A 14,569-nucleotide genomic window follows, 5' to 3' on the forward strand; every position below is an offset into this window, starting at 1 on the left:
GCCCTAAAGTGGAGAATAATGACTCACTGATTCACTGATACACTGATTCACATTGATGTTATCTGAGTACATTCTTGGACAGAAGATTGAGTTTACGGGCTGCTGTTGGAATTTACACTCCTACCTACTGCTTTTAGCTTGTTGCGCAACATCTCCCATTTAAAGCGGTTTGCATTCTTAGTTCTTATTCCGATCTCTATCTCCACCCCTGTTTCTTGCAATCATTTTCTTTCTTGCTTTCCAGATGTGGGAGAATTAGGTTTGTACAATGGGAGGTGGAATTAACCCTCGCTTCACACAGCACAAGTAACAACTGCTTTGCAAGTCATCTGTAAATTCCCGACTTTGAGCTATTTTTGACGTCAGTATTCAGACTCGCAGACACGCAGTGTAAAATGTCACGGAGCTACACAGAACAAAACAATGACCCGGGTTCAGTCTCTGCTCCATGTAGAATTAGTGGATTCAGACTGGGCAAAAGTGGAAGCACTACAATCATAAGCAGTGTTCCCGATAAAGGGTTACAAAAAAACCCGAAGTGTCTCCTGCTTTTAAGCATACACATGTGGGCTTTGAGAGGAGGACAGTTTGGTTGCAGTGCCCCATAGTGAAAGAGTATGAACACCCAATATTGATGATTGTTAACTTGACGAAGTATCAGACGGCTGTCAGAACCTGCAAATGTGGACCCCAGACTTGGTCACTAACTTCCAATATAGGAAGGTTAAAAAGGGAGGATCATAGAGAAAAGAAAGGAGAAGATGGCACAATGGTTTTTGCACTGCTGCCTCACAGTGCCAGGGACCCGGGTTCGATTCCCGGCTTGGGTCACTGTCAGTGTGGAGTTTGCACATTCTCCCCGTGTCTGCGTGGATTTCGTCCGAGTGCTCTGGTTTCCTCCCACTCTCCAAAGATGTGCGACTCAGGTTGATTGGCCAGGCTAAATTGCCCCTTAGTATCAGGGGAACTAGCTAGGGTAAATACATGGGGATAGGGTCTGGGTGGGATTGTGGTCGGTGAAGACTCGATGGGCCAAATGGCTCCTTCTGCACTGTATGATTCTAAGAATATGGAGCTAATGGAAAAGTCTATGTTGTATTGGTGTTTACATTCCTATTGTATGAATAGCCCTTGTCTTTTTGTAGGTTTCCTTGCCCCTTTCATCTATCCTTTCTCCTACAATCTTGATTTCACCCAACTTTTTTGCTTCCTGATTTATGTCCTCTAATGTCTTGAACAATGGATTCTGTTTCTCAATTAACAAAAAAATCATGTGATCAAATTATATTTCTATTTTCATCCATTCTTTGAAGACGTGCAAGGCCATGTAATCTCACTACACTTATCATGTTTCAGATACACATTGGAGCCCCAGAACCATTTCATTAGCAATGCCACCACCACATCCTCCAGGTTCAGTGAAAGGACAGTCAAACACTTGTGTCCTTCTTGAAGTCAGGTCCACAAGCGTTCAGCTAAAACTCCTGCAAAATCAACTTTGATGGACTGGACACTGTGTCCAGTTGGCTGATAATCCGCGCTTCCGCCAGGTCCAGTCCCCTCTCAAGTGGCCAATATTCCAGGGGAGGACAAATACAGTGCTTCAAAGACACTCAGAAGCACGGGAACACTGGCCATACTAACTGGAAGTTGGTTGCTGCCAAATGTTCAGAATGGCAGCAGCATGTCCATTAAGTTGCATCACGCTTCGAGTTCATGCCTTAATCCATAGAATCCCTACAATGCAGAAGGTGGTCACCTAGCCCGCCGAGTCTGTACCGCCTCTCCGAAAGAGCATGCCCCCCGCCGCCCTATTCGCGTAACCCATAAGTATCCAAACATGTATAGGTAAGTGGTGGATCAAGCATGGTAAATGCGCAGGGTTATGGGGATAGGTGGATGGGTCTGGTTGGGATGCTCTTTCGGAGAGTCGGTGCAGACTCAATGGGCTGGATGGCCTTCTTCTGCACTGTAGGGATTCTATGATTCTTAATGATCAGGCAAAGCAATGAAAGAGAAGGAAAGAAAAGGAAGTAAATTCTGCACTTTGGACCCCACTAACTCGTGGGACATCCTGCCCCATGTCTTGCCCCAGGAGACATTTCTTCACCCAAAGAGTGGTGGGCCTGTGGAATTCATTACCACATGAAGTAGTTGATGCCAAAACATTGAATGTATTCAAGAGGCGGCTGGATATAGCACTTGGGGCGAATGGCATCAAAGGTTATGGGGAGAAAGCATTGAGAATAGGCTATTGAGTTGGACGATCACCTATGATTGTGATGAATGGCGGAGCACGCTCAAAGGGCCAAATGGTCTCCTCCTGCTCCTATCTTCTATGTTTCTATGTACCTAAAGATCTGCGGGTCAAAAATTAGCCTGAGTAGAAATCATCCTCAAATCGAGGGACAGCCAATGACATGTCTGGCTGCCCAGCCATTAGATTGTTGCCTGACCCTACAATTGGGAGTGAGTTCCATCTAGCCCTGCCCTTGATTTATTTTTCCAGCTTGTTGGGGTTAAAATGAGGGGGCCAAACTTTACTTGACATCATTTCTAACGTTCTAAATTGAGAGTTCGCACTGCGGGAAGTCTGTATAAACCACCTCATTGCCCACTGCAGAAATTATTTTCTATGAGCACATAACATAAAATCATTAAAATAATATGGGTGAAGATGGTGTTGTAGTGTTAATGTCCCTGGACTGGCAATCCATAGGCTGGGATAATGCTATGTGGCCATAGGTTCAACTCCCATCACGACAACTCTGGTATGGCTCGGAGGAAGAAAAATCATCAAAACAGGCTTTACTGCTGGTGACGGGCTTTCTCCAAAATCTGGGACAGCTCCTGGACCCGGTTACTCAAAGTTACGATGCAGATGAATGGGGATATGGGAACCCACTGGAATCTGGAAGTAACTGTGGTCTGTTTGCTATGTGGAGCATAATTTTGTGGAGTGCGCTATGGGTGATGAGTATAAAATGGGAACGCACATTTCTGTAGTTAAAAGTATAATTTGCATACAAAAAGAAAATAGTGTTTAATCAACTGTGCTTTTAGTCATTTGTTACAGTAAAAGTTTTAAATCCTGCCATTCTTTCAGCTATTAACTGGAACTTTGAATTTATATTTAAAAGGTTATTGCCTCTATGGGGATCGCAACAGCAGGACTATTTGAGTAAAAGCACAGTAGTATTCACAGCACTAGTCACCAGTTACGGTCATCTTTAATATTCTCATTGCTAACCACTAGAATTACCTTTATCTTTAACATCAGTGACCATCAGAGCTAATACACAAGCCACTAGCCAACGCTTACAATCTTCTTTAACATTCATAGCACTACTCACCAGATTTGCCATCCTCTTTAACATTCACACCATTGACCAAGCGAATTATATTTTCCTTTTCTTGGATTGGTACCATTGAAAAACAGAGTCTGCAATTTCACTATGATGTCAGGCATTTATAAATCTTGGAATTCTGAAATTACTATGTTACTGAATTACTGTTAATTAATTATGATGGCAGAACAGGTTTTATTTTTATTACACATGCTGCTTATTTATAGCAATGTTGTTGCAGTTGTTGTTAAACAGCTGTATGCTTTAAGAGCCTAGTGTCAAATCTTTGATACGGCTTTATAGTCGATGCCAAATTGAGACTGCACATGGCTATTATAGTACTTTGTCTGTGAGTTATTTCCTTTTCTTCTTCCTCTCTCCTTCAAACCTTCATTTTGCTGTCACACAACTTTGCCAGTCAAGAGGCAGGCATGGGAGTCTGCTTCTGGCTGTACCAGTGCAATATCAGGAGCCATGGGAGCAGTGGGATATATTCTGGCACAGCGAGTTGTGAGCCTCTTGAGTTGCTGAGCTTTCCCTGTGAAAGTGTGAGGAAGTAAAGGCTCTTCGATGGGGTGGAAGGGAAGAGACAAAATTGAGTAGAGTCTATTTCTGCTTTGTGGAGCGCTGAAGAAGGTGGAGAGCTACCAAACAGCTTAGCTGCAGTCGATGCCTGGCCAATGTTGACCAGAAATCATGCACAGGAACAAGCTACCCCCATGCAAACCACACATCTTACTGACTTGGGAATATATTTTTGTCTCTTTATTGTCACTGGGTTTCTAATAGCCATACTGTCCCCCGACACCACATGAACTGCAGTCGTTCAAAAAGGAGGCTCACCACCACTCTCTCAAGGGCAGTTAAGAATGGGCAATGAATGCTGGCCTAGTCAGTGAAGCTCACATCCTATGAACAAATTTAAACAAAAACTTTCTCAAGTACCTGTGATTTGTCTGACTGGTAATTGTGTTGTCTGTGGAACAGGTGGTCTGAAGCTCCTACCACAGCTGCCCTTTTGAGAACTTGTTGGGATGTAGAGGATTTGGGTACAGACAACACTTTAACTGCAGTCGACTTGGGTACAAACAACACTTAAACCCAGAGTACTCAACTTCCAAGCTTTAATAACTTGTGCACAAGTGAGAACACGAGGCAAGCAGTATTGCAAGGTGATCTGTTGATTCATACAGAAAATTTAGCAGTCATAGTTAATTACAGCAAATGAGAAACGAGCAATTTTTCAAATCCTTCATTTGCACACATATCCACCAATCATAGCATGGCCTTTTGCCTTTCTCATCCAATAGAAATCTGTCTCCTGCCAATCTTTCATTAGCATAGTATGTCCCCATATCTTGCTATTTGGTAATTGTCATGGTATCTTGTTCTTTGCTTTTATCCTGTGTCCTAGTCTTGGAATGCGGTGTTTATGGAACAAGGTTTTTAGATTAGTCGCTTATCTTGAGTACGTTAGCGTTGACCTTACTGACGGCCTCACTGAAGGCCTTGTTTGGCTAATAATCATTTTCCATTACTTGACAAGAGTTTTTTGACAATTATGGAACTTTAATTTTCACAATTGTTTGTAACCTAACTTCCACAGGGACAATGTGAGGTAGCTTTACTGTTCATTTAGTATGTGTCGTAGCTGACCAGTGAGTTCCTGTTGTTGACACTGTACACTCAACATAGTGAAGCGCCATTCTTACACTGAATGAACACAGAACTCACCAGCATACCTAAACCAAGATAGAAACTCCCTCAAATCACCAGTAAGTTCAGTAAAACAAGAAAATAACTCTGTGAGGACTCTAATGGTGCTGGTTATTTTAGAAGATGTTGCTTTTCTATCCAGTTAACATTGACTAAGTCAGTGCGTTCCCCATTTCTCCAAAGTAGTTCAGGCAACTGGCAGAACAACACGTCTGTCACATCAGGATCATGCATTTACTTCAGGAATGAAGTCAGATTGTGGGTCAGTTAGGAATTTTCACGTGATGAAACTGTCCAAACCATTACGGAAATTCAGTCAGTGGTCCTCTGTGACCATTCCTGCTGCTTTTTTGGTGGCGTGTTGGGGTCTGCTTGATGTTTAATGATATGGGATCAAGTTGACTGCAGTCATCTGCGCTCTGTGCTGCAATGGGAGTTGACGGTATTTTGATGTACTCCAGTGTGAAGGGCAATAATGTGCTTGTTTTAACAGGTTAGAAATCTGTGCTACATGGTGACACGGAGAGAGAAAATGAAACAGTCGGTCTGTAGGCTCCAGGAGCAAATATTCCACCATCAAACCAAGCTGATAGAAGAAAATCTGCATCAAGGTAGGGCTCTAGTCGTTTGATTCTTTATTATTCCACGTTTCTAGGCTGTTATTTTCTTCTTTGGCTTCAAACACAGTAAGTTCTGATTTTTGGATAAGTTGTGAAAACGGAGAAATGTTGTTCGCCCGATATATTTTTTTCCTATCGACTTCAATTAAATATTTTTGAAATGTAGTCATTGTCATTATGTAAGCAAGCACAGCAGTTAATTTGCACACAGCATGGAGTTGCAAACAGCAATAAGATTACCAGAAAATTTGCATTTGGTGCTGTTAGTTAAGGGATAGATATTGGCCAAGACATCAAAAGAACTACCCTGTTCCCCTTTGAGTATCGATGTGGAGATGCCGGCGTTGGACTGGGGTGGGCACAGTAAGAAGTCTCACACCAGGTTAAAGTCCAACAGGCTTATTTGGAATCACGAGCTTTTGGAGCGCTGCTCCTTCATCACCTGCCATGGGATCTATTGCTTTGAACCCGCTCTCTGACATGGATGTGAAAGTGTGACCACAGGGTCATGGTTGACATATGAATATGCTTTATCTTTTTCTTTAGACCTATTAAGGATATTTAATTACACTTCAACTCCTTTTCCAAGTCTTAGGTAGCATGTAACGTGAAGTGGCACTGTGATACCCTTCATAGTGCTTCTTTACATTGCATAGGGGCAATTAAAGCCGTCAGCAAGAAGTTTTGGCTGTGCATTGCAGGTCTGGCTTCCCGTTACGGGTCTGTTTAAAACTGAGGTGAAAGAAGTGAAATCCAAATGGGAGTGTGGTACTGATGAAACAGTGGTTTAATGGGATGTCCCATGTCAGTGCAGTGGGATGAATATTGCAAACAAACGAACCTTACGTGCCAACAGCCTGTTGCAATGAAAAACTGAATCTGAATGAATGCCTTCTTTTAATGAGCGCTCACAATTCAAGGGCGGCTCAGTGGCTAGCACTGCTGGCTCACGGGACCCGGGTTCAATTCTGGCCTCGGGTGACTGTGTGGAGTCTGCACCTTCTCCCCGTGTCTGCGTGGGTTTCCTCCGGGTGCTCCAGTTTCCTCCCGCAGTCCAAGGATGTGCGGGTTAGGTGGATTGGCCATACGAAATTGACTCTTACTCTCAGGGGGACTGGCAGGGTAAATATGAAGGGGAGGGGAATAGGGATTGGGGGGGGGATTTATGTCAGTGCAAGCTCGATGAGCTGAATGGCCTCCTTCTGCACTGTAGGGGATTCAAATGTGAGTAAACTCAAGGAGATAAGTTAAAATGATATATGCTGCTGACAGTAACTATACAGCGGGACAGAGTTGTAGCTTGAATTTCTGTGTCATTTTTTCCTTTTGAAATGAGATATTCCTCCCAGTGGACCACTCGCTCATTCTCAGATTTATCCACTCCAGGGACTGCCACAAGGATTGATCTGATCGTGGATAAATAAAACTTGCATTTCTATAACACTGTCTCACATTCACACGATGAATTGCTTTTGAAGTGCTGTCCAGGTAAGCGCTGCAGCTATTTAATTGCAGCTGTGTCCTATAAGCAATATGAGGCCAGTCAATCAGTTTGTTTTTATGGTATTGGCTTAGGATTGAATGTTGGCCATGATTCCAAGCAAATTCCTGCCTTTCAAAAGACTGCCCTGGGATGTTGGTGAGCAGAGAGATTTAGATATCCAGTGATGGCATGCTTGCCTTCATCGGACGGGCCATTGAGTATAAAAGTTGGCAAATTATGTTACAGTTCTATAAAACGTTAGTTAGGCCACATTTGGAAGACTGCGTCCAATCCTGGTCACCACACTACCAGAAGGACATGGAGGCTTTGGAGAGAGTACAGAAAAGGTTTACCAGGATGTTACCTGGTATAGAGGGTATTAGCTATGAGGAGAGATTGAATAAACTGGGATTGTTCACCCTGGAAAGACGGAGGCTGAGGAGTGACCTGATAGGAGTTTATAAAATTATGAGGGGTATAGATAGTTGGAAGCTTTTTCCCAGGGCAGAAATGACAATTACAAGGGGGCACAAGTTCAAGGGAAGGGGGGAAAGGTTCAGTGGAGATGTGCGGGGGAAGTTTTTTACACAGAGGGTGGTGGGGGCCTGGAATGCGCTGCCAAGTGAGGTGGCTGAGGCAGATACATTAGCGACGTTTAAGACTTATCTGAATCGGAACCTGAACAGATGGGGAATAGAGAGATTCAAGCAGTTGGTCTAGATAGGACAACATGATCAGCCGAAGGGCCTGTTCCTGTACTGTACTGTTCACAGTAACTTCATTGCAGTGTTAATGTAAGCCTTACTTGTGACTAATAAATAAACTTTAATTTTAATTTTTAAACTTTAATTTCTTCTTTGTATGGAAATCGTTGAAGACTAGTGAACAGGTTTTAAAAATTAAAAGACTAAAGGAATCTTGGCCTTTTTCTCAGGAGGCTGGAGTAAAGGTGATGTTAGGTTACAGCAGTACAAACCTCTGTTGAGGTTCCCATCTCGAGTATTATATTCAGTTCTGAGCATCCTACGTGAAAAAGGATATATTGGCCTGACAGCGAGTGCTGTCCAGTTTATTTATTAGTGTCGCAAGTAGACTTACATTAACACTGCAATGAAGTTACTGTGAAAATCCCCTATTCATCACACTCCGGCACCTCTTTGGATGCACTGAGGGAGAATTTAGCATGGCCATTGCACCGAACCAACACGTCTTTTGGAGTTTGGGAAGAAGCAGGTGCACCCGGAGGAAACCCACACAGACATGAGGAGAACGTGCAGACTCCGCGCAGACAGTGACCCAAGCTGAGAATGGAACCCGGGTCCCTGGCGCTGTGTTACACCGTGTCCGTTGTTCAAAGTGGTTTTGTCAGCTGGATTGTTGTTCATGGGCAGCCACTCGCTGCTCTTTAAAACTTTCTTCATGGGATCTGAGCATTGCTGGCATCTGTTGTCCGTCACTACCCCACCTCTCACCCCAACCCCAGGAAACCATCCTTTCTGTGTGATACTAGACAGCAACTTTTATCTCACAGAATGAATGTGCGCGTCACAGCCAACCCCTCACCTCGAATTCGCATACAATAGCAACAACTTGCATTTATATAGCACCTTTAACTTTGCAAAAGGCCCCAAGGAAAGGCAAGCTGCATCTAATATTAAGGCATCCAGCCAGAATATTAGTCAAAGAGGAACATCTTTTAAGGAGCATATTAAAAGAGATGAAGCCAGCGAGGTTGAGAGGGGGGAATTCCAGAGATGAGGACCTTTCAACTAACTCAGCACAAATTGGAGATAGAATCTGTGACCAAATTGGTCTGTTTGGACTCGGACATCAGTCATCACGTTTACACTTACTTACCTTTTCCGATACATTTCTAGATTTCATAGGATGTATATTAGTTCAGGGATAGAAGAGATAAACATTGCATGTAGTTACAGTTAAGATCTACCAGCGTTACAATTCTGGGCCTTAAAACTGCACAAAACCAGACTTACTCGCATTACTTGGCAGACCCAAAGCTTTTTCAGGGAATTCCCCTGATATTTGTTTTAAGCTCAGTTTCTGCACCTGGGGCTTTTTTTCTTCAGTTCTCTTAACAGTTTGAAACCTTCCTGGAACAGCTCAATGGCAGCATCAGGACTGCACTGATCTTTTAATTGGACGATATGAATGGTTCCCATCTTCTTTTAGCATTTGTTGAAATGTCCTGCACAGACAAGTCAATTGGACGTGTACCCAATTTAAACAGAGGCACTCCAGTCAGCTGTTAAAGAAGGATCGTAAAAATTACTAGCTACTTGATTCTGCCAACCAAGGAAAAAGACAGTCAGCGAAATCTTGCTGGCGTTCGTGCCGGCGGGATCTTAGGCCCCACCAGCAACGCACCCCCCGCCAGCAACGCACCCCCCGTCCGCGTGTTTCTCATCAGTGAGGGGTGCGTTCAATGGGAAACCCCATTGACAATGACAGGACCACAAGATCCTGCTACCAGCAAGCAGCACACCGTCTCCCGCCAGTGCGAAACACACTGCAGAGAGGGAGAAAAATGCCACCCAATTTAAAATGTGTGGAATTTAAACCCAGAGCCTTGTGACTCAGAGGGAAAGACATGACCAACTATCAGAGCCACTGTTGACCCAGAAACAATTCAGTGAAGGGCTTAATAATTTATGAACAGCAAAGACTGTCTTATTAACTGCAGAACATTATTCAGATTAGTAAACAAAGGGGTGCCCCCGACTACACCACAAATCCCACTTCCTTGTGACAAAAGTCATTTAGAAAAATGGAACTGAACTTGAGTGGGGTAGGGCTGAGCCGGAAGGCAAGTCCTGGGACAGCAGCTTCAAGGCTGGTTTTGGCCATAAAGTGTTGCCAGATGCACATACATAGCTGTAGGTAACTCATCTATTGCCTTGTTGCTCCTAAAGTCGGCTATGGTTTGGTTGAGTGTTTTCATTCTTTTGCAATCATTTGTCAGTGTTTGCGGAAGGATTTTCCTCATGCAGCTGGTGTTCTTTATTCATTCTCATTTTTCTATGGAGAAGGTGGAAGAAGATGTCCGATAGGAAGTATTTACCAATTATTTTCATTGGTCAAAGTTTTCCTTCCTCTTTCCTGCCCGCAACTAGGTCAGTCATTCGACTGAAGGAGCAAGGGGTAAAGGAAGAAATTCTTTACGATGCCTTCATATTTGATTTTCATGTTGGCCCACATTTTTAATGGTCTATGATGCTGCTGTCAGGACAAGGGACGTGACTTTAACAATATAAATGCAGGGAGACAGTTAGTCAGAAGCTTTTTCCTGAATAATCAGAAGCTTTCTCCCAGGGTGGAAGAGTCAATTACTAGGGGGCACAGGTTTAAGGTGCGAGGGGCAAGGTTTAAAGGGGATGTACGAGGCAGATTTTTTACACAGAGTAGTGGGTGCCTGGAACTCGTTGCCGGGGGAAGTATTGGAAGCGGATACGGTCGTGACTTTTAAGGGGCGTCTTGACAAAATACATGAATAGGATGGGAATAGAGGGATATGGTCCCTGGAAGGGTAGGGGGCTTTAGTTCAATCAGGCAGCATGGTCGGTGCAGGCTTGGAGGACTGTTCCTGTGCTGTAATTTTCTTTGTTCTTTGAGACAGCATATAGACTTCACTCCTCGTCAATCGAAACTACAAAGTGGCCATGAATAAAAACACCACTGTACCTTGTATTATATAGAAACTAGAAGCAGGAGGAGGCCATTCGACCCTTCAAGCCTGCTCTGCCATTCAATTTGATCATGGTTGATCATCTAATTCAATATCCTGATCCCCCCCCTTCCTCCCCCTATTCCTTGATCCCTTTAGCCCCAAGAGCCATATCTAATTTCTTCTTGAAATCACACAATGTTTTGGCCTCAACTATTTTCTGTGGTAGGGAATTCTAAACATTCACCACCCTCTGGTGAAGAAATTTCTCCTCCCCTCAGTTCTAAAATGTTTGCCCCTTATCCTCAAAGTATGATCCCTAGTTCTGGGAAACCACCCCCCACCACCATTGGGAACATTCTTTCTGAATCAACCCTGGGTTATGGGTTTCTATGAGATCCCCTCTCAATCTTCTAAATTCCAGTGAATATAATCCTAACCGACTTAGTCTCTCCTCATATGAGAGACCTGCCATCCCAGAAATCAGCCTGGTAAACCTTTGCTGTACTCCCTCTAGGACATATAATGCTCGAAAGATCACTGAAAGCAAATGTGATGATGAACAACAAACTCTGTGACACTCTGCGCAGTTGACACAGGGAGACAGTGGCATTACTACTAATCCATAGACCCAGGGTAATGCTCTGGGGACCTGGGTTCCAATATCACCACAGCAGATGGTAAATATAAAAAAATCTAGAATTAAAAGCCTAACGATGACCATGAAGCTGTCGTAAAAACCCTTCTGGTTCACTAATGCCCCTTAAGGAAGGAAACCTGCCACCCTTACCTGGTCTGGCTTACCTGATTCCGGGCCCACAACAATGTGGTTGACTCTTAAATGCCCTCTGAAATGGACTGACAAGTCACTCAGTTCAAGGGTAATTAAGGATGGGCAATAAATGCTCCTTAGCCATCAATGCCCACATGAATATTTAAAAAAATTAAAAATCGAGACTTGCTCGCTAAAGGATCAATAGTTGATCAAATAGTGCAAGGAGCAGCACAGTGGTTAGCACTGCTGCCCCACATCACCAGGGACTCGGATTCAATTCCCGGCTTGGGTCACTGTGTGCAGTTTGCACATTCTCCCCGTGCCTGCGTGGGTTTCCTCCGGGTGTTCCGGTTTCCTCCCACAGTCTGAAAGACGGGCTGGTTAGGTGCATTGACTCGAGCAGGCGCCGGAGTGTGGCGACTAGGGGAGTTTCACAGTAACTTCATTGCAGTGTTAATGTAAGCCTTATAAATAAACTTTCTTTTAAGATTATGGAATTATACTGTACAGCTGATTAATCATAAAAACAGTCTGAATTGTGTAATATCCCAGTCGGTGCATATTACATTCAGAAATGACAACAGTAGACAGATTGATAAAATGGAACAGTATTTTAGCTTCCTCGTGTTAACCAGACAATCCTGAGTGAAGAAGTGGCACTGTTGAAGGATATGCTGTCTCTCTATTTTGACAGAACAGTTTTTTGAGAAAACTCTATTCTGTGGCCCAGGTAGTTTCAAATTGTCTACTTTGCTAGGAACATTGCTTACAGGTTCAAACATCATCATGGAAGAGTTTCAGTGACTAAGCTGCAGTGACATTCAGGTATCATATCCCAATCAGGACTATTTTATCCTAGATTATTGGGTGATAACTATAGGACAGTTAGCTTAATTCGGTCATGAGAAAATGTTAGAGCCCATTCTAAAGGATGTAATAATAGCAGAACATTTAGAAATACATAATGGCTTCATGAGGGGAAATCATACCTGACAAATTTATTAATATGCTACGAGGTCATAGAGAGCAGGATAGATAAAGGGGAATCAGTAGATGTAATATACTTGGACTTCCAAATGTATTCAATAAGGTAGCGCACAAAAAGCCTTTTAGACTGTGTTGGAGGCAGTCCAGAGAAGGTTCATTCGGTTGATCCTGGGTATGGAGGGATTAGGAGGAGAGGGTGATTGGCTGGGCCTAAGCTCATTGGAGTTTGGAAGAATGAGAGGCGACCTTATTGAGAAATATAGGATTCCCAGGGGGCTTGACAGGGAAGATGCTGAGAGGTTGTTCCCCTTGTGGGAGAGTCTCGGAAGGGCACATTCTCAGAGCAAGGGGTCACCCATTTAAGACAGAGATGAGGAGGAATTTTTTCTCTCCGAGGATAGTGAATCTGTGGAATTCTTTACCACAGAGGCTGGGTCGTTAAGTATGTTCATGGCTGAGATAGACAGATTTTTAATCAGTAAGGCAATCAAGGGTTATGGGGATAAGGCGGGAAAGTGGAATTGAGGGTTATCATATATCAGTCATGATCTCATTGAGTGGCAGAGCAGATTTGATGGGCCGAATGGTCGTCTTCCGCTCCTACGTTTTATGGTCTAACACTGTCCTGAAGTGCTGCACTCAGAGCAGGCCCCAATCTTGAGCTTGACTCACTGGATTGAACCCACAATTTTCCGATCCTGAGATCGGGGCACTACCACTGACATGAGGTTGGCATCCGTGATCCACTGTGCTAAGCTTTGTTCTGTGTTTGTGTGTGTGGCGTGGCTACACATCTTGTGTTCCTCCTCCTGTTCAAAGCACTGTGTATAAACTATGTTTGTAGTGTGCAAGGGAAAGCCAAATAAAAATCCCTGCTCTTTGTGAAATGGGGGTTCCTGCTTAGCTGTGCTGTCTCACCAAATGCTGCTGGAAGCATTGAACGCGTTAACTCTAATTCTGTGTTGTTGTGTACGTGCCAGATCATAGCTGGAAAATTTTGGATGACGTCAGAGACTTCCTGTGATTGCTGCAGAATTCCAGTTGTACATTTTCTTACAGCAGGGTTGAGGCTAATTGCAAATAGTGACGTGGGGGCCATCTAATCTTGTTCTATGTGGGCGTTTGTTATTTTAAAGTTTCCCTTATCCGCGTTTGGAACTCCACACAGTGGACACCAGACAGCTCGATGATGTTTACAGTTCACAAGTAAGGCTGACCACATACTAGTCAAGCTGGATTCTGAGGAGCTGCTGCCTGTGCAGCCTTCAGCTCGCATGACCAGATTTAAAATCATTCAGAACTTGAGATTTGTGCTCCCTGTCAGTTTTGGCTAACTTCTACAGGCAGCGACGTGAGTTGGCAGCAGGGGGGTTGGAGTCTGGGCATTACGGTGCCATTCTCCCAGAGCTTAGCAGAGCATGTGGGTGCCTCGTTGAGGGCTGGAGAAGGGGGATTGTGGAGCGTATGTAATGCTGAGCTGCAGCTTTGTCTAAGAAATACATTGTGGTAATCGTGCTGCAGAAGGGTGAGGCGGAGGCAACCCTTAGCAATTGATGGCAATAAAAGGCGGCACAGTGGTTAGCACTGCTACCTCACACTGCCAGGGACCCGGGTTCGATTCCCGGCTTGGGTGACTATCCTTGTGGAGTTTGCATGTTCTCCCTACGTCTGCGTGGGTTTCCTCCCACAGTCCGAAAGATGTGCTGGTTAGGTGGGTTGGCCGTGCTAAATTCTCCCTCGGCGTACCTGAACAGGCGCCGGAGTGTGGCAACTAGGGGATCTACACAGTAACTTCATTGCAGTGTTAATGTAAACCTACTTGTGACACTAATAAATAAATAAATAATAAAGAGACAGCAACAGCTGCCCTTTGGGAAGGGGAATGGTGATTGTGGTGGAGAGGAAGCAGGTGCCTTGGAGATCGGAGCAACACCTCCCAACGGGGAGCTAGTTTGGTGA

The 14,569-nt window shown here is 44.1% G+C and overlaps 1 protein-coding gene across 10 annotated transcripts in view; it reads left to right on the forward strand.

The window, feature by feature from the left end:
* The window catches only part of jade2 (jade family PHD finger 2), a 171,314-nt gene that overhangs the window by 116,323 nt on the left and 40,422 nt on the right, over nucleotides 1-14,569 (forward strand). For all 10 annotated transcript variants that reach the window (XM_078230855.1, XM_078230861.1, XM_078230854.1 and 7 more), the window contains one exon: nucleotides 5,557-5,674. In XM_078230855.1, the coding sequence (XP_078086981.1) occupies nucleotides 5,557-5,674 (118 nt within the window). The remainder of the gene's footprint in view (nucleotides 1-5,556; nucleotides 5,675-14,569) is intronic.

The sequence above is a fragment of the Mustelus asterias genome, chromosome 16 (genome assembly GCF_964213995.1).
Source record: "Mustelus asterias chromosome 16, sMusAst1.hap1.1, whole genome shotgun sequence".
NCBI classification, from domain to species: Eukaryota; Metazoa; Chordata; class Chondrichthyes; order Carcharhiniformes; family Triakidae; genus Mustelus; species Mustelus asterias.